The sequence below is a fragment of the Vombatus ursinus genome, unplaced genomic scaffold, assembly GCF_900497805.2.
Source record: "Vombatus ursinus unplaced genomic scaffold, bare-nosed wombat genome assembly UNPS02005659.1, whole genome shotgun sequence".
In the NCBI taxonomy this organism is placed as follows: domain Eukaryota; kingdom Metazoa; phylum Chordata; class Mammalia; order Diprotodontia; family Vombatidae; genus Vombatus; species Vombatus ursinus.
Window position 1 is genome coordinate 22,145,483 of NW_020945437.1, and position 25,333 is coordinate 22,170,815.

General features: G+C 41.0%; 1 protein-coding gene across 1 annotated transcript in view; it reads left to right on the top strand.

Annotated features, from left to right (window-relative positions):
* Positions 1-16,058: 16,058 nt before the first annotated feature.
* The window catches only part of MAP6 (microtubule associated protein 6), a 70,255-nt gene continuing 60,980 nt past the window's right edge, over positions 16,059-25,333 (top strand). The window contains exon 1 of the mRNA XM_027848032.1: positions 16,059-16,975. Coding sequence (XP_027703833.1) covers positions 16,059-16,975 — 917 coding nt within the window. The remainder of the gene's footprint in view (positions 16,976-25,333) is intronic.

Below are 25,333 nucleotides of genomic sequence, written 5' to 3' on the forward strand. Positions count from 1 at the left end.
ATAAATATTTTTGTATATATTGGTCTCTTTATTTTTCTTTCTTTGATCTCTTTGAATACATTGCTGGGTCAGAGAGTATGTGCAGTCTAGTGATCTTTTTTAAAGTCATAATCCCAAATTGTTTTCCGGAATGGTTGGACCAATTTACAGTTCTTCCAACAGTACACCCATGTGCCTAGCTTCCAATAGCCCTCCAACAATTGTCATTTTCCTTTGTTGTCTTCTTTACCAACATAATAGATACTAGCTGGAACTCTAGAGTTGTTTCAACTTGCATTTCTCTAATTTTGAGTGATTTGCAGTCTTTTTCATAGACAGCATGCCCCAAAAGTCTTAGTGAAGTCTTAAGCTTCAATAGATATCAAGGCTATTATTACTATTATTATTCATTATTATTATTTTAAGCTACAAAAGGGTAAAACTCAACTGAGACTTTTGAAACACAGTATTTGTTGATAGCTTGAATTTCTGCCTTCGAGAACTGTTTTTTCGTATCCTTTGACTACCTATTAGAGAATGGCTGTTATTCTTATATATTTTAATCATTTCCTTAAATATCTTAGGTATCAGAACTTTGTCAGAGAAATGTATTGCAAAGTTTCTCCCCCAGTTAACTGGGAATGTTTCTATTCTAATTTTAACTCCACTGATAATTTTGGCCCAAATCTATTCAATTGTATGTATGGAAAATTGTCCATTTTATTTTCTATAATCCTCTCTATGCCTTGCCTGGTCATGAATTTTTTTCATATCCATAGTAATGAAAATCAATCCTTGTTCCTTTAATTTGTTTATGACATGACATTTTATATCTGACTCAGATCCATTTGGAACTTATCTTGATATATGGCATAAGATGTTAAACTATACATAATTTCTGCCAGCCTGCTTTCTAGTTTCCCAGTAGACTTTTGTTAAATTATGAATTTTACCCTAGCAGTTGGGGTCATTGGATTTATCAAACACTATACCACTATGTTCACTTGGTTCTGTATAATGTCTACTTAATCTCTTCCACTGAGCAACCTCCCTATTCTTTAGCTAGTACCAAATAGTTTTCCTCTTTTTTTTTTTTTAACAACATCGAGTTGATTGTATCAAGCCTAGAAATGCTAAAGGATCCACACAGGGAAAAAACCAAACCATTGTCCAGTTGGATGGATAGCCTATAGACTATCCTAAGCACTAACTTAAATTTTAACTAAATTTAAATTTTAAGCACTAACTGAAAACTACTGTTTTATTCTCCCAGCTAGTTGAGACAGATAAAACTGTTCTATCACTATACCTCAAGAAGGATGGACAATGAACTTGGCAAAAAAAAAAATATATATATATATATATATATATATATATATTAGAAAGAAGAGAGTAAGCTAGATTTAATTTGAGAAATTTCAAGCATTTTTTTAGAGATCTCAAGTTGTTCCCAGAAACAAAGAATCTCTCCTTTCAATATCAGTGTTCATCCAGTGGATGTTATCTGGCTATGGCTCATAGCACCCAGAAATAGCTAAAGAATAGTAACTGTAAGTGAATCAAAGTGAAATGATACAACTTAAGAGATTCAGGATCATAAAAGGAGGTGAAGGATAACATATGGACAGCCTATGTGCTTCACTGGTACCCCTGTATTGGTAAAAGACTTTCAGCATTTTGAGTGAACTTCTTCTGATGTTTACTCTCTGTTACTCTTCTTCCCTAAGCCTCAGTTTCCTCATCTGTAAAATGAAGTGTTAGAACAGATGGTCTCGGGGCAGCTAGATGGTGCAGTGGATAGAGCACTGACCCTGAAGTCAGGAGGACCTGATTTCAAATTCGGCCTCAGACACATAACACTTACTAGCTGTGTGACTCTGGGCAAGTCATTTAACCCCAATTGCCTCCCCAAAAATAAATAAATAAATTACTCAGAATAGATGGTCTCTAAGGTTCCCTCGAGCTCTAAATATTATGACATTTATAGCCTCTGCTTAAAGTCCTCCAGTGATGGGAATGTGTGACGTCCCGAAGTAGCTCATTCCACTTGTGTGCAGCTCAAAATTACTGTAGGTATTCTGAGAAGAAACCAGCCCTGAGATCACATAGCACCCGGCACAATTTCTTCCTAATGAGGGCAGTCAGATTGGATTATGGTGTTTATCAGAAATGTGCTTCCCGGTGACGAGATAATAATGCCTGAGCCACAATTTGATTTATGGAAATAAAATTATGTCACTAAGGAGCACGACCTAAGCCTGAGGAAGTTTACTAGATAATTGACTTAAATCTGAGCAACCCTTTCATCCCATATGATTCTCCAAGTAAAAAACGCCTGTGTTTGACAATCAATTCTAATTTTAAAACATACACGATGATTTTTTTTCTCTCCCAGAAACATCCTTTATTACTAGTGGTGAAAAGCTCTCTACAAATAACAATTGTTATTCCTAACAACCAGAACTAACAATGGAATGCACCACCTCCAGAAGTGCTCAGTTCCCTGTCACTGGAGACCTTCAAATGAAAGCTTAAAGACCTAATGACCCCTAGCTGGGTGAGCTGTAAACAGATACAGGTAAACAGAAGAACTGGTTCAGATATGGGTTAGATTAGATGTCCTCTGGGCTCTCTTCTAGCTCTAAGATATGTGACTCTATGAAATAGAAAAAAATACATACATATACACACATACATGTGTGTACATGTATGTGTATGTATGTATGTATGTTAGATGCTATAGCCAAAGACCGTGGTGGAGTAGAGGAGTAAGTCAGTCATTCAGGAAAGAAATATTTATTAAGTGCTAATTATGCATGATGCTAAGTGTTGGGGATATAAAGGAAGGCAAAATCAGGCCCTGTCCTCAAGGAGCTTCTTTATATATATGTATATGTATATGTATATGTATATGTATATATATATATACTTTCCTTTATTTCTTTTTCTATTGATATTTCATTTTCCCCCAATTATATGTAAAAACAATTTTTAACATTTTTTTTAAGTTTTGAGTTCCAAATTCTTTCCCTCCCTCTCTGCTCTCCCCCCTCCCTGAAACAGTATGCAATCTGATGCAGGTTATATATGTGTAATCATGTAAAACAGTTCCATATTAGTCATTTTGTGGAAAAAGATGAGAGAGAGAGAGAGAGAGAGAGAGAGAGAGTATACTTGGGTCTGTTTTTGGTTGCCATCAATTTTTTCCCTGGAGGTAGATAACATTCTTCATCATAAGTCCTTTGAGATCATCTTGGATCATTATATTGCTGAGAAGATCTAAGTTATTCACAGTTGTTCATCATACAATGTTGCTGTTACTGTGTATGATGTTCTCCTGGTTCTCTCACTTCAGTCTGTATCAGTTCATATAGATCTTCCCATGTTTTTATGACACCACTCTTTGTCATTTCTTACAGCACAACACTATTCCATCACAATCACATTTCAATCATTCCCCAATTGATGGGCATCCCCTCAATTTCCAATTCTTAGCCACCACAAAAAAAATCTGCTATAAATATTTTTGTACAAATAGGTTCCTTCCCCCCTTTTTTTAAACATCTCTTTGGAATACAGAGTTAGCAGTGGTATTGCTGGATCAAAGGGTATGCACAGTTTTCTAGCCCTTTGGGCATAGTTCCAAATGGCTCTCTAGAATGGTTAAATCAGTTTGTAACTCCACCAATAGTGCATTAGTGTCCCAGTTGTCCCACATCTTCTCCAACATTTATCGTTTTCCTGTTTTGTCATGTTAGCCAATCTGACAGGTTTGAGGTAGTACTTCAGAGTTGTTTTAATTTGCATTTCTCTAATCACTGGTGATTTAGAGCATTTTTTCATGTGACTATAGATAGCTTTGATTTCTTTGTCTGAAAACTGCCTGTTCACATCCTTTGACCATTTATCAATTGGGGAATAACTTGTATTCTTATAAATTTGACTCCATTCTCTATATATTTGAGAAATGAGGTCTTTATCAGAGATATTTGTTGTAAAATTTCCCCCAGCTTTCTGCTTTCTTTCTAATCTTGGCTGCATTAATTTTGTTTCTGCAAAAACTTTTTAATTTTATGTAATCAAAATTATCCATTTACATTTTGTAATGCTCTCTGTGTCTTGTTAGGTCCTAAATTCTTCCTTTAGCCATAGACTTGACAGGTAAACTATTCCATGTTCTCCTAATTTGATCTTTATGTCTAAATCATGTTCCCATTTTGACTTTATCTTGGTATATGGTATGAGATGTTGGTCTATACCCAGTTTCTGCCATACTGTCTTCCGGTTTTCCCCATGGTTTTTCTCAGGTAATGAGAAAAGTTGGATTTTTGGGTTTATCAAACACTAAATTACTATGGTCATTAACTACAATGTATTGTATACCTAATCTATTTCATGGATCCACCACTCTATTCCTTAGCCAGTAGCAGATTGTTTTGATGATTATTGCTTTACAATACAGTTTGAGATATGATACTGCTAGGCCACCTTCCTTCACATTTTTCCATCAATTCCCTTGATAATCCTTTTTTAAAATAACTAATTTATTTTTAGTTTTCAACATTCATTTCCATAAGATTTTGAGTTTTGAATTCTCTCCCCCAACCTGTCCTCCCCTCTCCTTCAGATGGCATGCAATCTGATATAGGCTCTACTTACACATTCATGTTAAACATTTTCACACTAGTCATGATGTAAAGAAGAATTATAACTAATTGAAGGAACCATGAGAAAGAAGAAACAAAACAAAACAATGAAAGAAGAGGAGATCAAATAGTATGCTTCCATCTGCATTCAGGCTCCAAAGTTCTTTCTCTGCATGTGGATAGCATTTTCCATCACGAGTCTTTTGAGTTGTCTTAGATCCTTGCATTGCTGAGAAGAGCTAAGTCTATCATGGTCATCACACAATGTGGCTGATGCTGTGTATAATGTTATTCTGGTTCTGCTCATTTCACTCAGCATCAGTCCATACAAGTCTTTCCAGGTTTTCCTGAAGTTCACCTGCTCATCATTTCTTATAGCACAGTAGTATTCCATTACATTCATATACCACAACTTGTTCAGCCATTTCCTAATTGATGGACATCCCCTCAATTTCCAATTCTTTGCCACCACAAAAAGAGCTGGTATAAATATTTTTGTACATGTGGGTCCTTTTCCCATTTTTATGATCTCTTTGGGATACAGCCCTAGAAGTGGTATTGCTGGGTCGAAGGGTATACACAATTTTATGGTCTTTTGGGCATAGTTCCAAATTGCTCTCCAAAATAGTTGGATCAGTTTGCAGCTCCACCAATAATGCATTAGTGTTACAATTTTTCCACATCTTCTCCAACATTTATCATTTTCTTGTTTTGTCATGTTAGCCTATCTGATAGGTGTGATGTGGTACCTCAGAGTCATTTTGATTTGCATTTCTCTAATCAGATTTTAGAGTATTTTTTCATATGACTATAGATAGCTTTGATTTCTTTCTCTGAAAACTGCCTGTTCATATCCTTTGACCATTTATCAATTGGGGAATGACGTATATTCTTAGAAATTCAACTCTGTTCTCTATATATTTTAGAAATAAGGTCTACATCAGAGACACTGGTTCTAAAAATTCTTTCCCAGTTTTCTGCTTCCCTTCTAATCTTGATTGCATTGGCTTTGTTTGTGCAAAAACTTTTCAATTTAATGTAATTAAAATCATCCATTTTGCATTTCATAATGTTCTCTATCTCTTGTTTGGCCACAAATTCTTCTCTTCTCCATAGATCTGACAGGTAAACTATTCCTTGCTCTCCCAGTTTGCTTATAGTATCAGTCTTTATCACTAAATTATGTACCCATTTTGACTTTATCTTGGTATAGGGTGTAAGATGTTGGTCTATGCCTAGTTTCTGCCATATTATTTTCTAGTTTTCCCAGCAGTTTTTGTTAAATAGTGAGTTCTTATCCCAGAAGCTGGAGTCTTTGGATTTATCAAATAATAGGTTACTATAGTCAATGACTGTAGTGTCTGTAATATCTGAACTATTCCACTGATCCACCACTCTATTTCTTAGCCAGTACCAAGTAGTTTTGATGATTGCTGCCTTATAATACAATTTAAGATCTGGTATGGATAGGCCACCTTCTCTTGCATTTCTTTTCATTAATTCCCTTGATATTCTGGACCTTTTGTTCTTCCAGATGAATTTTGTTATTGTTTTTTCTAGCTCTACAAAATAATTTTTTGGTAGTTTGATTGATATGGCACTGATAAGTAATTTAATTTAGGTAGAATTGTCATTTTTATTATATTAGCTCAGCCTACCCATGAGCAACTGATATTTTTCCAATTATTTAGATCTGACTTTATCTGTGTAAAAAGTGTTTTGTAATTGTGCTCATACAGCGCTCATATAGCTCACATTGTGCTCATATAGGGTTTGTTTTAGCAGGTAGACTCCCAAGTATTTTATATTGTTTACAGTTATCTTAAATGGAATTTCTCTTTCTATCTCTTAAAGGAACTTATATTCCAATGAGGGAGACAAGATGTAAATAACCAGGTCCGTATAGAATACATACAAAGTAGGCAGAAGGTAATCTTAGAGGCTAAGACTCTAGACACAAACAGCACTGAGAGAGGCCTGTAGAAGAAAGTGGGATTTGAATTGAGCCTTGGAGGAGGCCTGGGAAACTAAGAGACCAAGGTGAGGAGGGACAGAATTTCAGGCAAGTCAGCAGGGCTATAGTCCCAGGTGTCCTAATTCCTTACATGACCTTGAGCAAATCAATTCAATTCAAGAAACTTCAAGAAACATTTATTAGGCACCTACTATGTGCAAAAGCATGTAGGTGGCACTGTGGATAGAGCACTGGGCCAGGAATCAGAAAGACCTGGGTTCAAATCTGACCTCAGACACCTACTAGCTTTGTGACCCTGGGCAAGTCAGGAGTCTGCAATGTTTGCCCCAGTTTCCTCATCTGTAAAATGAGTTGGAGAAGGAAATGGCAAACCACTGCAGTATCTTTGCCAAGAAAACCCCAAAAGGGGTCACAAAGAATCAGACATGTCTGAAAACAACTAAACAATGACAATAACTGCGCAAACTCATTGTACTAGACACTGGGGAGGCTACTTTGACGGATCTGTGATCTGGTTCATATAGCCACTCACTCTGAAAGCTGCTATCAAACATAGCTACCATGCTTTCTCACTAAGGTAACTCTTGTCTATGTCTTCCCATAAATCAGCATGGTATGGGAAGAATCCCCAACAAGAAGAGAAATTTCATCTAGATTTCTTGAACTGAGAAAAAAAAATTTTGTTGTTCAATCATTTTTCAGTCGTGTCTGAAGTAGAGGGTAAGTGACTTGTCCTCTGGGTCAAGGGTCACCAGGATTGTAGGTTGTCTGAGGCTGGATTCAAACTCTGGTCTTCTTGACTCCATCTAGCAGTCTACCACCATTTTTGTTGTTGTTATTTGGTGGTATCCAACTCTTCATGATTCCCTTGTGGTGTTCTCTTGGCAGAGATACTGGAGTGGTTTGCCATTTCCTTCTCCAACTCATTTTACAGATGAGGAAACTGAGGCAAACAGAGTTAAGTGACTTGCCTGGGGTCACACAGCTAATAAGTGTCTGAGACCAGATTTGAACTCAGGAAGATGACTCTTTCTGACCTCAGGCCCAACACTCTATTCACTGTGCCACCTGTCACCTATCACCACCTAACTGCTTCATATAGAGGCCACTCTTTCTAGTAGTTTAATGGTAAAGGGGAGAGAAGAGACAATATGAAAGTTTGAGATCATAAAAGGTCAAAGAAAGAAGGGAAGGAGGATAAAGGACATATTAGAACATGAAGAGGGAAACAAGATGATGATGATGATGATGATGATGACAACGATTATGACAATGATGAAGATGATGATAATAATATTAAGGAAACAGTTGAATTTTTTTGTGAATTTACTCAAAAGTCCATATTCTATACTAACATCATATCTTCCTGTGAGTAATCATTTTCTCCATGTCTTGAGTTTTGCTTGTTTCTGTTTTTCAAGAATCTGTTTCCCAGCTACCATAGATAAAACAGTCAGAAATTCCTTTTCCTAAGGCCTACCTCCACTCTGCACTGAATTTTGCCCCTGGAACCGAATTTTTTGGCAACCACTCCTGGCCAGTAAACAAATATTTAAAATGAGTATATGAACTGTTTCTCTTTCTTAGAAAGGTAACTACTCTGTTGGTTATCAATAGCAAAACTTGTTGATATAGCTGTACCTATCTGACTATCCAAAACAAAGGAGAGAAAGTTACCCTCTCTCTCCTCCTCATTGGCCCAGAGGTTGATACATGTGCTGAATATTGACCAAATATGGGATAAACATAGGGAACATGCAGCATGGGGAAGGGTACTTGCAGACTGCAATCGCTTTTGCAGCCAAGTGATCTAGATGGCCTGATTTTGTCTTCCCTGACATTTCTTCCTTTGGGGAGACCAAAAAAGAGTTTACTCAGCAAAGGGGCAGTGTCCCAATTACTGCATCAAATCCTTGAACCAACAGTGACCACTAGGTACCACAGAATTGGAATCTGGGGCCAAGGGTTAATTATGTGGAGCTGGAAGGGGTCATAGAATTCAGCTAATCTAATCCCTAATTTTAACAATAAGGAAACTGAGGCCCAGGAAGTTTTGGTGACTTGCCTAAACTCATAAAAATAGAAAGCATCAAAGGTGGGATTTGAACCCAGGTCCCCTGACTCTGGGATCCAGGGCTTTTTCAACTGTATCACACTGCGTGGCTGAGGTGGTTGTCCATATCAGCATCCATAGTGACTGTACTCATTAGAGAGGGGCCAGGGGACTTCCATTTGTCCTCAATTTGCTGTCTGTCCTTCCTTCTGGAAGAGGACCATGACATCAGGGAGGTGATGCCATGACTTGCAAGTGAATTAAATTTAAGCAAGGGAGGGCTATGCAAAGTCACCAGCCTCACTTTTTCCTTCAGAGACACCTGCGTCCAGTGGAGGACATAGTCAGGACGTCAGTATCTGTACAATAACCTTACCTCCCTCTGGAACTGTGCCCCTTGTATGTTTACTTACCTATACCTCCTAATTTGGACCTGAGCCTTGATCAATTGGTCTGCCGTGTTAATATAAATAACAAAAATGATACTAGGTCATAGTTATGGAGAATTCTGCAATTTACAAAGCCTTTTTCTCTCACCAACCCAGTTGAGTTGGCAACACAGGTATTATTATCCCAGGTTCACTCAGGAAATCACAGAGATTAGATAGATTCAAAGCCTGGCTTTTTTTCTTTTCTTTTTCAATTCTGTAAGACTCAACAAACATCTATTAAGCACATACTGTACTTGGTTCCAAGGATGCAAATATCAACAACAACAAAACAGACCTCACCCTCAAGATATTTATATTCTAAATGGGGAATGGGGATGGGAATACATGTATACAAATAATCATGCCCTTGACAACTAGAGAGATTAGTTTCATGGAAGAGGTGTTACATGGGCTGAGAACTGAAGGAAGACAGGATATTGAGGAGAGAAGGAAGGACCTTTCAGGCATGGGGTGGGGGTGGGTATGGGGGTGGGGTAGGAATGGCAAATGCATGAGAGAGTAGCTGGAGTATTCAGTGCAAGGAAGAGCCAGTAACTTAGGCTGGATGCAACATCAAGTTCATCAAAGGGAATAGGATGAAGGATTTAAGGTAGCAGAGAGGAAAAGGAGGCATATGAGATAAATCTGGAAACGGAAGGGAAGGCCAAGTGATGGTGGCCTTTGAATGCTGAGCCAAGGAGTTTGGACTTTATCCTATAGGCAGTAGGGAGCCATTGAAAGTTTTGAGTGGGACAGTGCCATGATCAGAGCTGTGCAATAGAAATAGCTCATATTTATACGTCACTTTACAGTCTCCAAAGCTTTTTAAAAATTAATTAATTAATTAATTTTTACTTTTCAATATTCACTTTTATAAGATTTTGAGTTTTAAATTTCCCCCTCCTTTTCCTCCCTTCTCCCCAAGACAGCATGCAATCTGATATAGGCTATACGTGTACAATCATATTAAACATATTTCCACATTAGTCATGTTGTGAAAGAAGAATCAGAACAAAAAGAGAAGAACGATGAGAAAGAAAAAAATGAGAAAAAAAGAGAAAATAGTATGCTTCAATATGCATTCAGACTCCATATTTCTTTCTCTGGATGTGGAAGGCATTTTCCATCATGAGTCTTTGGGAATTCTCTTAGATCATTGCATCACTGAGAAGAGCTAAGTCTCTAAAGTTGTTCATCACGCAATGTTGCTGTTTCTATGTACACTATTCTCCTGGTTCTGCTCAATTCATTCAGCATCAGTTAGTGTAAGTTCAGGTTTTTCTGAAATCTGCCTGCTCATCATTTCTTATGGAACAATAGTATTCCATTACATTCATATACCAAAACTTGTTCAACCATTCCCCAATTAATGGGCATCCCCTCAATTTCTAATTCTTCCAAAGCTCTTTCCTTACAATAGCCCTATTAGGTAGATGGCACCAGGATTATCAGACATTAGCATCATTACGGATGAGGAAACAGAAGTTGAGAGAGAGGGGGAGAGATGGAGAAGGGACTTGCTGAAGTCACCAAGTTAGTGGCAAAGCTTCAAGACGAAACTGGTGTTCTGGCTCCTACTCTAGTGTTTTTCTACTACTACAAACTATCTTACTGAGCCTCAGTATCCTCATCTAAAAGATGAGGAATTGAGTTTGATGACCTCCAAGATGCTTGCCAGCTCTAAACCCTATGATCTTATGATGTTCTGCAAGATTATTCTGGCAACATGTGTGAAATGGCTTGGAGGGAGATGAACGAAGAGAGAAGTACCAGGAAGAAGACTTTGCTGGTAAAGGAAAAACTCCCAAAACTGTCAGGTAGGGAGGGGTAGGGCAAGTGAAATTAGGGTTCAAAGTAGGGGAAGGGTAGTTTTTGCTTCGTGGAGGAGTCATGGGGACATAAACAATCTCAGATTCTGATAAAAAGGGAGTACAGGAATAGTGGTAAGAAGACCATTAAGGCTGGTGAGTAATGAACTGAGGACAGGATACTAACTTCAAGAAGGTACCTTTGGCTGGGTCATTGTGGATTTTTTTTGGGGGGAGAAATGACGAAAAAGTATGAAAGGTGTCTATAATTGGATAACACATAACAAATAGTAATTAATGACCAGTCTTTGTCATAGAATCATGGAATACTAAAGCTGGAAGGATCATGAATTTGGAACTGATAGCATACAAGCTCTCTACTTTATAGATAATAGCAATTATAATTATTATTTATATGGTGTTTTGAGGTTTTTCATGTGGTTTACATACATTATCTTATTTAGTACTGACAGCAACCCTGTGAGATAGGTGGTATTATTATGCCTTTTTTACAGATGAGAAAATTGAGGCAGATAGCAGTTAAGTCGCTTGGTCAGGGTTAAGTAAATTTCTCAGGCAGGATACAAACTCAGGTCTTCCCACTCTAAGTCCAACATGCCGTCCACTGCACTACCTAGCTACCAGATGAAGAATATGAAATTCAGAGAAGTGACATCTAAGGTCTTGGAACAGAAGTACTTTTTGAAGACTTGGAGAGACTTTATATATCTTGTTTGTACATAGCTGTTTGCATGTTGTGTCCCCCATTAGACTCTGAGCTACTTTTGAGAGTAAGCTCTGTGTTTTTGCCTTTCTTTGTATCCCCAACACTTAGCAGAGTGCCTGGCCTTTCCTGCCTTAGTCTGTCTGCTGATCTCCAATCTCACATTTCCAGCAGCCTTTCAGACATCTGGAGCTGGATGCCCACTAGATATCTTAAACTCAATATGTCCAAAACAGAACTCATTATCTTTCCCCTTAAACCATCTCCACCGTCCACCTCTTCCCTATTACTGTAGAGGAGAAAACCATCTTCCCCCAGGCCCAAAACTCTAGCATTCTAGAGGGGGTTTAGGTTTCTTCTTTTTGGTGAGGGAGTTGAGGTTAAGTGACTTGCCCAGGGTCACACAGCTAGTAAGTGTTAAGTGTCTGAAGTCGATTTTGAACTCAGGTCCTCCTGACTCCAGGGCTGGTGCTCTATCCGATGTGCCACCTGGCTGCCCCAATTACACTTAGTCTGATTGGCGCCAGATGGAACCACTAGGAGTAAAGAATGGAAGCTGAGGAGAGACAGATTTCAGTTTGGCATAAGGGAATATATCTTAACAATTAGAACTATCTAAAAGTGTCATGACCCACCTTTTAGTTGGTGTGTTCCTCCTCCCTTGGTGGTCTTCAAGAACCAGATTGTTACTTGGGGACACAATATTATAGAGGAGAAGCTTGGATAGGTACTGGTTGGACTAGATGGTCTCAGAGATCCTTCCAATTTGAATATTCTTTACTGTGATGTATTATGCTCTATGCACACATCAGTTCACACCATTATTCTACTCAAAAACCTTCAATGTCTTATTATTGCCTCCCAAGTAAACTTCAAACTCCTTGGCCTGGCATTCAAGGCTTTCTATAATGAGGGACCAACCTGTCTTTCCAGCCTTATCTTATGTTCACCCCTTCAGTCTATGCTGCAGCTAAACTGGAAAACTCTGTTGCCCCAAATACATTCTGTTACCTATGCCTGAATTGTCCTCCCTCCTCATCTTTGCCCACTGGTTTCTGTCATGTGGAAGAGGCATTGAACTTATTTTCTTAGGCCACAAAAGGCAGAACAAGAACAACAGGGCTGAGGCATTTAACACTAAGGAAGATTTCAGCTTAAGGTGAAGAAAGCATTTTCTAGAAATTAGAACTGTCCAAAAATGGAAAAGGTCACCTCAGGAATTACTGAGGTGGTAGTGGGTTCTCCCTGCACAAGAGATGCCTCTGGGAAGCTGCCAAAGTTTTGGGGGGTATGCTTAGGACTGCCCTAGAAGCCCCACAGATCAGAGACATAGGGGAAGGTTTCTTTAACTGAAATGCATTTATGCCCATTTCCTTCTGAGCTGAGAGTTCTTTCCCCAGATCCTCTCTGCCTTCAGCCTCTCTCTTGACTTTGAGGAAGGGATCTGTCCCAAAGCCTGGTTTCTTATATTGAGATTCACAGAATAACTGAGTAACAAGGGTCCTTAGAAATAGAAGGTTAGAGCTAGTAGGGACCTTAGGACATAGAATATTAGAGTTTTGGAGACCATTGAGCTCAACCTTTTCATCTTATGGATGGGAACTGTGACTCAGAAGGAGAAGTGACTTGCCCAAAGTCACGCATCAAATTGATGAGGGTCAGATTTCAACGTGGCAAGATGTCTCAAAGAATTTCAAAGAGTCAAACCAACTTGAACCAGTTAGGGAGATTTATTGTGGATTTGAGGTTTCACACTCTGGTGAGTGGCTAAGTTCCTTAGAGGAACTTGCAGTTTCAGTAAGGTAAGACAGAGAATTTTATAGGGTATATGATGCTGATTACACAATCAAATTTAATAGAATATTGGAATATGATTGATATTAGAAAGGCAGGAGGGGTTTGTTAAGGAATTAGGTAATGGGGGGTGTCCCTTCTATGGTTAGGTGGCCAAACATCCTGGTCATGCTGTTTTCTGGTTGGCTAGCTATTGTGGCCCTGTCTGGTCAAGATGGATAGTTAGGTATTATGGTCTTGTCTTGGGCTAAATGGATGATATGATTGTGGTTGGGAACAAGAACATACCTGTTCAAATATGTGGATTGGATCTGGGGGCAGTGGCCAGCTAGGAGCAGTGGGCAAGCTGTTCAGTGTGGCCCATAAGGAAGTTAGAACACTGGGGCTGGGGACAGCTTTGGAATTCCATCAAAATCACTGGCAGAGTCACAACTAGAAATCAGATCTCTTTAACTACCAACTCAGTTTTCCCTCTTCCCCCAGCATCCATTAATTTGCCTTTTCCATACACTAATTTCCAGTCAGCTTATACTACATCTATTGTGTGGATACTTGGGTTCTAGTCATGTTTATCCCATTCACCCGTTTCATGACTTTAGTCATCATGTCTCTTCTCTGGGCCTCAGTTTCTTCTTCTGTAAAATGAGAGCATTAGATTTAGATGATCTCAAAGGAACCTCTTTAAGTGTACCATTTTGTGATTTTGGTTATTACTTTTAAGTTCTTTAAATCATTTTCAGGTGTGTTCTGCTGTGTAATCTGCCTAAAGGCTAAGATAATAGATTTAAAATTGGAGTGAAGCTCAGAGACCATACAGTCCAACCCCCCCATTTTATAGATGAGGAAACTGAGGCTCACAAAGACTAAGTGACTTCCCAAGGCCACACAGGTAATAAGTAGCAGAGCCAGAGTTCAAGCTCAGGTCTTCTGACACCAAATTCAGCATTCTTTCTACCATACCATACTGCCTCTGATCCTCTGGCTTTCTCTCTGCATGACCTTGTCAGGGCTGTTGTGCCCAAGGGCAGAGGTGGTGGTGGAGGGGGAAGGGGTCAGAAAAGTCAGGAAGGGGGTCTGACCAACTAATTTGCAAATTTCAGTTTGAAGAGACCCAGGGAATTTTACTTTGAGAGGTGAGATAAAGTGCAAAAGGGAGTGAACTGGAAATCAGAAGTTAGGTTCAGGTCCTAGCACTGGCACTTACTAGTTGTATGACTAACTGCCTGGGCAAGTCATTTCCTCTTTCTGAGCCTCAATCCACCTTACAGAGCTGGGTGGTGATGATCAAAGGAGAAAAAAAAATGTAGACTGAGGTGAAAGTATGTTATAATTTCTAGTTCCTTAGAAGCTATCCAGTCCCAGACATTGTCCTCTGGTCCTTTGGTTGCAGGGTGTGAGAAAAAGCCTGGTTTCTGCTGCTGTCCCTTCTTTGGTGCTGAATAGTTGGGGTCTGTAGCCTCCATTCCATCACAGTTTGCTGTGGGGAGGAGGGAAGGTTGAAGAGCTAAGACTCTCCTAAGGCTAGTACCACTACTCAGGGAGAATACCCACTCTGTCCTAGGGTACCCCTCCCTAAGAAAGTCAGCCTTGAGGCTAACTAAAATGTGTTCTCCACCAAACAGGAGAAAAGTAAATAAACATTTGTGGTCTGCATCAAACTGAATTCCCAAAAAGGGCTTTAGTGTTTTCAGGGCGCGGCTGAGCTGCTTGCGATGGGTTGGGGAGAGGGAAGACCTTTGAAAGGGGTCAGCCGCTTTAACCGTTTCTTTCCCCTCTGCATCCTTCCAGAGAAGAGCAGCTGCTCAGAGGCCTGGCTCCCAGCTGAGAAGGAAGGAGTTACAGAGGGGGAGGGGGAAACAAGCTCACAGACGCTGCGCGCTGACGAAAGCAGGTGATTTCTCCGCAAAGCTCTCTCCCTCAGCATCTTTCTTGGTGTGGGCTTTTTTTTCCCCCTGCTGATAGTGGGTGGGGTCGCTTCCCCTGCAGCAGTAGCAGCGTCGGCAGCAGCAGTGGCAACAGCAGTTCCAGCGATGCTCCGGATTCCCAGCAGATGATCGCCTCTGGGCAGGTCACTCTGTCCTCTTTCCTCCTGGCCTTGCCAGCCGGGAAGAGCTAAGTAGCCCAGGCGGGAGCGGGGAACTGAGAGTGGGGAGCAGGATCTGGGGAATAGCACCGCATAGGGCGGGAAAACCGAGGAGCCCGGAGGCAGTCACCTCTCCCTGGACCCTGCAGGCTGACAGACAGCCCCGCCCGTCTCTGCAGCATGGCTTAAGCCTGCAGCAGCCTCTATGGGTTCTACTCGGGGCTGACGGGCGAGGCCAGCCCGGGAGAAGATCTTGCACCTTTGTACTGCAATTGCAGCCTTTTTGCAAAGCAGCGTTTGCACCCTTTGCAGGGCAGGTTGCACGTTTGCAGACTTTTTCATCCCAGAGAACATCACTGACCCCGAACCTTGGGGCTAGTTAAGTAGGGTGGGTGTGTGCTTTTCAATAAAATAAAAACTTAACGGTAGTGAGTGAGTAAGGGGGCAACACAGTCAGGAGTAGGAGGCTAGCTCCTTCAAAAGGGAGCAAGATCAGGGCAGCCTAGCTTGCTTAGGTGGGAAGAGAAAAGGCAGGCAGAAGGAAGGGTCTTTGGACAGAAGCATCATGGCTTGGCCGTGCATCACCCGTGCCTGCTGCATCGCCCGCTTCTGGAACCAGCTGGATAAGGCGGACATCGCGGTGCCCCTGGTCTTCACCAAGTACTCGGAGGCCACGGACCACCCGGGTGCCCCGCCGCAACCGCAGCAGCCCCCAGCGGCGCAGCCGCAGCATGCTCCCCCCTCGGCGCGCTCCGTTGCCATAGAAACGCAGCCGGCCCCGGGTGACCTGGATGCTGTTGCCCGGGCAACAGGGCCCGGCGGGGAGCGGGAGCCTGGGCCTCCCAGTGCCCAGGCCCAGGCCAAGACAGCCGCCGGCCTAGGTCCGGCGGACTCGGTGATGCGGCAGGACTACCGGGCGTGGAAGGTTCAGCGCCCAGAGCCTAGCTGCAAGCCCCGGAGCGAGTACCAACCGTCTGACACGCCGTTCGAGAAGGAGACCCAGTATCAGAAGGATTTCCGGGCGTGGCCGCTGCCCCGGCGCGGCGACCACCCCTGGATCCCCAAGGCGGCCCCGCCGCCTCCGCCGCAGCCGCTGCCAGCCCCGGCTTCGGCCTCCCCGGGCCCGCCCAAGGCGGAGGAGCGCCGGCGGCGGCGGCAGCAGAGTCAGGAGCGGAGGTCTGGCGAGGCCCCTGCCCAGGCTCAGGCTCCGGGAGATGAGGAAGGGGGAGGAGGAGGAGGAGGAGGAGACCTCCCTGCCGGGAAAGCGTCTGGACCAGACTGGTGGGAGGTGCGCAAGAAGGCTGGGCCCGCGTGGATGCTGCGGCGGGCAGAGGGCCAGGGGCTGCAGGGGTCCGAGCCCCAGCCCCAGCCACAGCCACAGCAGCCCCCCGAGGCCGGAGGCGGCAAGGGGCGTGCGGCGGCCGACGCCCTCAATCGCCAGATCCGCGAGGAGGTGGCGAGCGCTGCGGGCAGCTCGTACAGGTGAGGCAGTGCCGGGGAAGAGGAGGGAGGAGAGAGGGAGGGGCGCCGCTGGTGCCCCAGCATCCCGAGCCCGATTTCATCTCTACCTCTTACTCTTTGTATGACCTTGGGCCAGTTACTGTAACTCCCGGGGCCTTAATTTCCCCGGCTGTAAAATGAAGGGGTGGGACTAGATAACCTCTAAGGTCCCTCCCAGTTCTAGATTTGGGACTAGACCCCGCCCTCTGCCCGTGACTCCACCCACCCCCGGGGGTTACTTTGAGGGATCGGGTATTTTTTTTCTCCTTTCTACCCGCGGTGCTTTACAGTGTCTGAAACTTGATAGGAGCTTAATAAATGTTACTTGGCTGACTGACTAGTCGCTGCCCATGGCCCCACCCAAACCTGTGCTCTGCCACCCCACAGCCACAACACCCTTCTTCCCTTGAACCTGCTCCACTCATTTCCGTATCTGGCTTCTTTCTTCCTAGCCAAGGGACCTCACTGCATTTCCCTCCACCCTTACTGCTTTCAAGGTCCACTAGTCTTACGTGGTCTTTATTAGTTCTCCCTTCTCTACCCTGATAGTCTACTGTCAACCCACTGAACCTTTACGTGGGTTATCCCCTCTCATCCTTCTTCCTGGGCCCTGCTTCACACATATTTTCCCATGCTTTTGACAACATCCCAGTACTGCTATCACCTTCTTGTTCTCTATTCACATTCTCCTTTTGACTCATCCTTCATCCTCTCATCACGGAAAAAAAAAAGCCAAGGGCTCCCACTGGATCCCGGGCCATCTCCAGTCGCCCTGATTTATCTCTTGCCACTGGACCCACACGACTTCAGAGGAGAGAGTGAAGCTGGCGACTTTACACAACCCTCCCTAACTTAAATTCAATTCACTTGCAAGTCGTGACATCTCCTTCCTGAAGTCACGGTCCTCTTTGAAACCTGTGGGGAGTAGTAGCTGCCCCACTGGGGACCCAACTGGCCAGTTCCAGTTGGACAACTCAGCTCCCTCCTTCCTTCCTTCCTTCCTTCCTTCCTTCCTTCCTTCCTTCCTTCCTTCCTTCCTTCCTTCCTTTCTTCCTTCCTTCCTTCCTTCCCACCTCTTCTTCCTCTCCCTCTGTCCCACATGGGGAATCTTACCCTTACCTGCCAGTACTCTGCCCAAAGGAATATAAATTTTGATTGTGAAACCTAGCAAGATATTTTGGGGTTTACAGGCTAGATTTCTTTTTTTATGGATGTCTTCAAACCAAATCACTCTCTCATTGATTGTCCAGCAATGGTTTCCAGCCTAAGCCTCACTTGATCGCTGTTTGGATTCTGTTGGCTCTGAGTGAGTGTAAATAGCAATTGTTTCTGCATTGTTTCTGTTTTGGCCAGAAACCCTGAGGATCTTCCCCTCCCTGATTGATTTCTTTTTTATTTTTTATTTTTTGACTAGGTAAAGAGGCCATTCTCTACCTCCTTTCTTACCTAGCCTTAATCACCAAATGGGCGTTGCCTCAGTTAAACAAAGACCTGTTAACAACCTTAGCTTAAAAAGGCCAAGGTCTCCCACTGCATCCTGGGACATCTCCCATCTCCTGATCTATACCTTGCCGTTGGACCCAGATGGCTCTGGAGGAGAGAGTGAGGCTGGTGACTTTGCACAGCCCTCCCTCACTTAAATCCAATTCACTTGTGAGTCATGACATCTCCTTCCTGAAGTCAAGATCCTCTTGGAGAACCAAGGATAAACAATAACCAATATCGCCTCTCTTTTGTTACCCATATCACAACTCTTTCCCCAAGGCCTTTGCTTTTTTTTCCCCCAAGCTGCTTAAACTACTCCTTCCCTCATTTCCAACGCAAACCTTCTCCAGACTTCTTGCTCCTCTCACCTTCCCTTTTTTTCATGTTCTACTCCATCCCCTTATCACCCAAACTGGGAAAAGGGAGCCTTTGAATTTGGTCTCCTCCCAACTATGCTATTTCTGCCAAAAGCTCTAGCGTTCTACTAGTCACACTAGTCATCCTTCACTCTGCTGTCATTTCCAAGAGCCAAACTCCCTTCCCTTGTCACCACTGTCCTATTAGAATGTAAGTTCATTGAGGGCAGGGATACTCTTAATTTTGCATTTTCGTATTCTGTACTTAGCACAGGATTTGGCACAAAGCACATGCTAAATAAATATTTTCATTCATTTGTCTCCTTGCCACTTACTACTATTTATCTGGACACGTCAGAATAATCTCCTTGGTGCATCACGATTTTTAAGTAAATGTTCTACTCCCCACATTTGTAACAACCCCTTTCTCCAGCTATCCATTCCATGCTTCCTTCCACCTCCCTTCTGGCCTTTTCTACCATCAGCACATGCTTTTTCCACTCCTAGTTTGAGCTTTCATTCCAAGCTAATGAGTAAACAGATTGTGCTGTAGGTTATTCTGGAGACACTGAATATGAAACCCTGGGCTTCAGGTCTCTGGAGAATCCAGATGTGTACAATGAATAATTAGACAAGAGATGTCCAATGTGTGACCCTGGGGCCCTATATGAGGGCCACAGCCACCTGCTTCTTTCTCACAGCAATTCAGTGAGGAAGACCACAGGTTTGTTATGTGTTGCCAAAAGCCTACAATCGTTTCAAAATTTAACTTCATATGTTAGAAATTTATTGCTTTATCTTTTTATATGTGTGTTTATATACAAAGGAAAATATTTTACAAATATTCTTGCATATGGTAATGAGGGCTGATGATTTTAGAGCTACCAACATCCATATTATTCATTATTTTTAATGTTCTTTTTATATGCAAATTCATTACACAGACGATTGATTTCCAGACAAGTTAATAAATTAACTGTTTAAATAAGGAGGAAGTTTCTAATGACACTCGAAGGTCCACTCTCGTACAGTGTTCCATTTCTTTAATAGGCAATTAAAATATATAACAGTTGATGTGAAATTTAATATTTTTTTGATTCAGGAGGAAAGCAGTTGTAAAGATATTGGATCCATTATAAAGGAAAAGAAACATCTGAAAATAATCTGCCTTGAAACATTGATTCCCCAGTGCCCCCATCTTGTCTCATAGTCTTTGCCCTCTTGTGTTTCTAGGCATTTCTCTGATTCAAATATATTCCTCATCTGTTTCAAATGGATTTGAGAGGCCATATTGGTCCCACTTCAATGACAATTTGATTTATTATTCCCCATTCCTTCCAGAATAAATCACAATGTGTTCAGGGCACAATGACTAATTAGTTAATCTCATGAGCTTTAAAGATGGCATCTGCTGCATGATATTAATGTTAATAGTTCACTTACATATGAAAAGCTCACATAATTTACCATTTTAATAATCTGTAGTTTGACATCCAGATTAAAACCATAAATAACAATAAGGTGTCTTTACTGGGGAAATGTGGTTGTTCCAGAAACAGAAATACATTTTTAATAACGTTGACGATTTTGAGAGACCCCTATTTATCAGACTTCCCAATTCATAGTCTGGCCACCTCATTATGGGGTTCTGCCATCCAGTGCTATTTGAAGTGTGATTTTGAGTTATTGACACACAGCGTTGAATTAATGCAGTGAATTATGACACTGTCAAGTCTGTCACTGTTTATAATTCTAAAAGTGCATTTCACTGGGCAGACTTTTGTAACAGACGTAGCAGACACACTTGTTTAGAAGATCAATTTGTCATTGGGTGAAGGAACAATACTCTTTGGGGGAGGGGAGGAGGGAGAGGGAAAATTACCCTTCCAATCAACCTCTCTGCCCTTGCAGTAAGTTAATAGGGATGGATGAGGGTAGCAGGTGCTCCCCATAGGAATGCTAATGGGAGAGACCTTTCATGGCAGAAGGCAGCTGATGCTCTGGGAGATAGAATCTATCAACCAAGGAGATAGAATTTCAGGAAGGAGAAAAAGTGACATGGACATCCAAAAGAAGGAATCATTGGGTTTAATATTCTAGGGCTATCCCAGGAAGGCTGGAGAAAGTGGGAAAAGCCCCTTCTTTAGTGTCAGGTAAAAGCTACATTTTATATGGACAACAGGAAAGAAAATAGTTATTTTCCTCTTTTCCTTTCATAGAATCAGGGAATTCTTGTTAAGTTGAAACAAATCTAGTCCAACCCATACCTGAGCAGATCTTTCAATAACACAGGTGCAGTGAAAAGAACATTGGCTTGGGTTCAAGGCCTTGCTCTGACACTAGTTTGGACCTCACACTAATTTTCTTCTATTTGAGCCTCAGTTTCTTAATCTTTAAAATAAGGGTTTTGGACTAGATGTTCTCTAAGATCCTTCCCAAGCTAACATCTTGTGAAGTGGTTATCTGGGCTCCTCTTCAAGACTTTCAGTAATCAGGAACCTATTATTATGAGGTGACCCATTCCACTTTGATCTATTAGGAAGTTGGTTTTTTTTTAACATATTGAATTGGAATTAGCCTTTGAAACTTCTATTCATTGCTCCTAATTCTGTCCAACGAGAATAAACAAAACAAGTGTAATACCAGTCATAATCCTATGCCCTTTGAATGTTTGAAAAATGCTAATGAAACCTAAGTATTTTATGGGCAGAGATTGTTATTGTGTTGAGAGTGTGTGTGTATATGTATGTGTGTGTGTGTGTGTGTGTGTGTACGTGTGTGTGTGTGTGTGTGTGTGTGTCCCTAGACCTAGCACAGTTCATTGTTCATGGTCAGCATTTAAATGGTCATTGAATTGAATCATGTGCACCCCTAAAATTTCCTTTTCCTAGGCTAAATAATCAATGGATACTTGACTGGTATGTTTCAAATGCTCTTCATCATCTAGTTCTATCTCCTATTTCCTCTCATACACAGTAGCTATCAATGCTCATTTTAAATGGGATCTCAGAAGTCAAGGCAATGCTCTAGATAATGGTCTGGTTAAGGCCCATGAGATCGAAGCTATCACTTCCTTCATTCTGGACACTATGCTTTTATTCATGCCACCTAGTAATGCATTAGCTTTTTTTTTTTTACTGCTATGTCAAACAGTTGATTCATGTTGAACTTGTAGTCAACACAAAGACAGATTCCTAGGGCACCTCATGAGGAACTGTTTTAGAAAGTGTGCTTCCTTCTAGGTTTTCACCAATCAATTAATCAGTGTTCTTTGGTACTAGTCCTTCAAACAGTTCTAGATCCATATAACTGTACCATGAGTTAGCTACCCTCTCTCAATTTGGCCTATCAGAAGATACTTTATAAAATACCTGGATGAATTCCAAATGTCAGTGGCATTCACTCACAAACAGACACTCACAAATCATCCCTTTAACAACATATTTTAGAATTTTGTTAAAAACTGAAGTCACACTATGTGGCCCATTGAAGAACTCACTTTCTTTTTTGAGAACTAGGGCCTTTTGGCATCTCTCCCATTCTCCACACATTCTCAAAGGTCACTGGCAATGGCTCAGCAACCATTTCTACCTGTTCTTTCATTTTGTCTAGGCCTGGTCACTTAAGGCAGGTTAGTTGATTTCTTAACCGACTCTTCATCCACCTTGGGTTTTGAATTCCCTTTTAATCATTTTTATTCTATACTTTTCAAGTCTGCAGGGCATCATCTTTGGTAGAGAATATGGAAGCAAGATAAGAGGCACAAACTTCTGCCCTCTCTCTTTAGTCTGTAATCATTGTCTCATTCACGCTAAACAGAGGTCTTGAATCTCATTTTCTTTAGCATTTATCACAAACAAGGAGCTTGTTTCAGGGTGTTAAGGCTCCTAACACCCTTTCAGGATCTCATTTTCAATCCATTTACAGTTGATCTGTCCTTGCTTTCATATTTAGAATGTCTTAGCTCCCCTTTTTCTTCCTCAACAGAAGCATTTGTGTTTGGATCATTGGTATTTCTTTCTGGAGAGCACCTGGTACCTCTTTGTCCAATTTCCCAGGGAAATTTTCAACCTATGGCCAAATTTCCTGCCTGTCCTTGCTCTGATCTCTTTGAAATTCATGCTTTCGAAATTTAGAAGGCTATCCTAGGATCATTGGATATGTAAGTGGGAAGGACAATGGAGATGATCTCATCCAACACTTTCCTTTTACAAATGAGAAAACTGAAGCCCTGAGGTTAAATGATTTGCCAACTTCTGCAGGTAGGAGATTAGGATTCAAAAACAAATTGACTTCAAATCTAGTCATCCTTCTGTTCTATCACACTGCCAGTAGACTAAGCCTAGTCTCCCCCTCCTTCTTTGTCTGCAGATAGTGCCCTCATTTCTCCCTAGTTTCCACTTTTAATTATGTGTTTGGCTGGGAGGCAGCACATCAGAGCTAGGTCTGTGGTTTTACTTTGAGTTGTTTGGAAGCATTGATAAAACTACATATTTTTCTCCTTCCACTCCTACCCCTTCCCCTGACAGTTTTAATGTTAAGCAAAAAGCAGCTATCTAATGGATTCAATTTTTATAGAAATTCTACTTTTTGACTTTCAAAAGCATTCAACAACCATGTATTAAGTGCCTACTTATACATACAAGACACTGTGCTTAGTGCTCTGGTATATATGAATATATTTTTTAAAAAGAACAACACCTCTGCTATCAGTTTTATAATCTGATAAAGGGTGATAAAATGTGTAGAAGAGTAAATACAATGCAATTTAGAAAAGGATAAGGGCATAAGAAAAGTAAAAGTGCAATGAGTTCAATTGAGGGAAAGATCACAGTTAACTTCAGAGTTCATTGAAGGCTTCACAGAGGAGGTGACATTTGAACTTATTTTCAAAAGATGGAAGGTAATGACAGTATGGTGTAGTGAAATGATTGTTAGTCTTGGGTCAGGAGAAGAAAAAGAAACTGAGGAAACAGACATGGGCAGAGAAGAAATAAAAATATCACTATTTGCAGATGACATGGTGACTTATTTAAAGCACCCTAGAGAGTTAACTAAAATTGAATTGAAACAAGTGAGGTCAGTAAACATTTATTAAGTGCTTACTGTGTGCCAGGCACTGTGCTAAAATACAAAGAAAAGCAAAAACAGCACCTGTTCTCAAGGTGTTTCAAAATCTAATGGAGGAGAAAACTTGGAGAAAAAGAAAAAAAAACCTATGTACAAACAAGATATATACAGGATATATGGGAAGTAATCTCAGGGAAGGTACTAGTATCAAGGGGAACCAGAAAATAACATTTTAGCTGAGACTTGAAGGAAACCAAGGAATCCAAAAGATGGAAATAAAGAAGAGAATTCCAGGCATGGGGGACAGCCAGTGAAAATGCACAAAAGGGAGGTAGAGTATCTATCATGTAGGAGGAATGGCAAGGAGGCCATTGTAGGTGGGAAAGGGCCAGATTACAAAGGGCTTTAAAAACCAGAGGATTTTATATATGATCCTGGATATAATAGGGAGCCAGTGGAGTTTATTGAGTACAGGAATAACATGGTCAGGTCTGAATTTTTAAAAGATCAGCTTGACAGATGAGTTGAGGAAGGACTCAATTTGGGAAGAGACTTGAGGCAAGGAAACTGAGGACCTGCACCAGCCTGGTTTTGTATAGTAGCATTATATAAAATAAACCCACAAAAATTATCGACCTTTATTACTAACAAAGCCCCTCAAGAAGAGATGGAAAAATAAATCCCATTAAAAAAAACTGTAGAATGCATAAGTTATCTGGGAGTCCATCTTCTAAGACTCACTCAGAACTTATATTAATACAACTAAAAATACTTTTTGAAGAAATGAAGGAAAATATAAATAATTGTAGAGAATAATTATTTGTAGTTAGACTGTTCTAATATAATAAAAATGATATTATCAAAATTAATTTACAAATGTAGTGCCATATCATTCCAATTACTATGATATTACTTTATAAAACTACACCCCCCAAAAATAGAATCTATCTGGAGAAACAAAAGTTTAAGCATCTCAAGGGAAATACTTAGGGGAAAAAAGTGAAAATGAAGGACCCTAGCAGTAACAGATTTCAAACTATATGAAAAATCAGTGATCATCAAAACTATTTGTTACTTGGTAAAAAAAAAAAAAAGCAGTTGGTATTGATTAAAAAGTTGATCAATGAAACAAATTAGGTAAACAAAACACAGAAGCAATCAAACTTAGTAGCACTATATTCAGTAAATCTAAGAGTAGCTGCTGCTGGACTCCCAATCTGACAAAAACTGGGAAAAGCAGAGAATAGTTTGGCTGAAAATAGGCTTAGAGTAAGATCTCACACCATATACCACAACAAGCTTCAAATTAGTATGGCATCTAAATTTTAAAAGTCAAATAAAAATTAGAGAAAGGAAGGAGTTAGAGTTCACAGCTGTGATCAGGGGGGAAATTCTGTTCTAAACAAGGAATAGAGATGATCATAAAAGA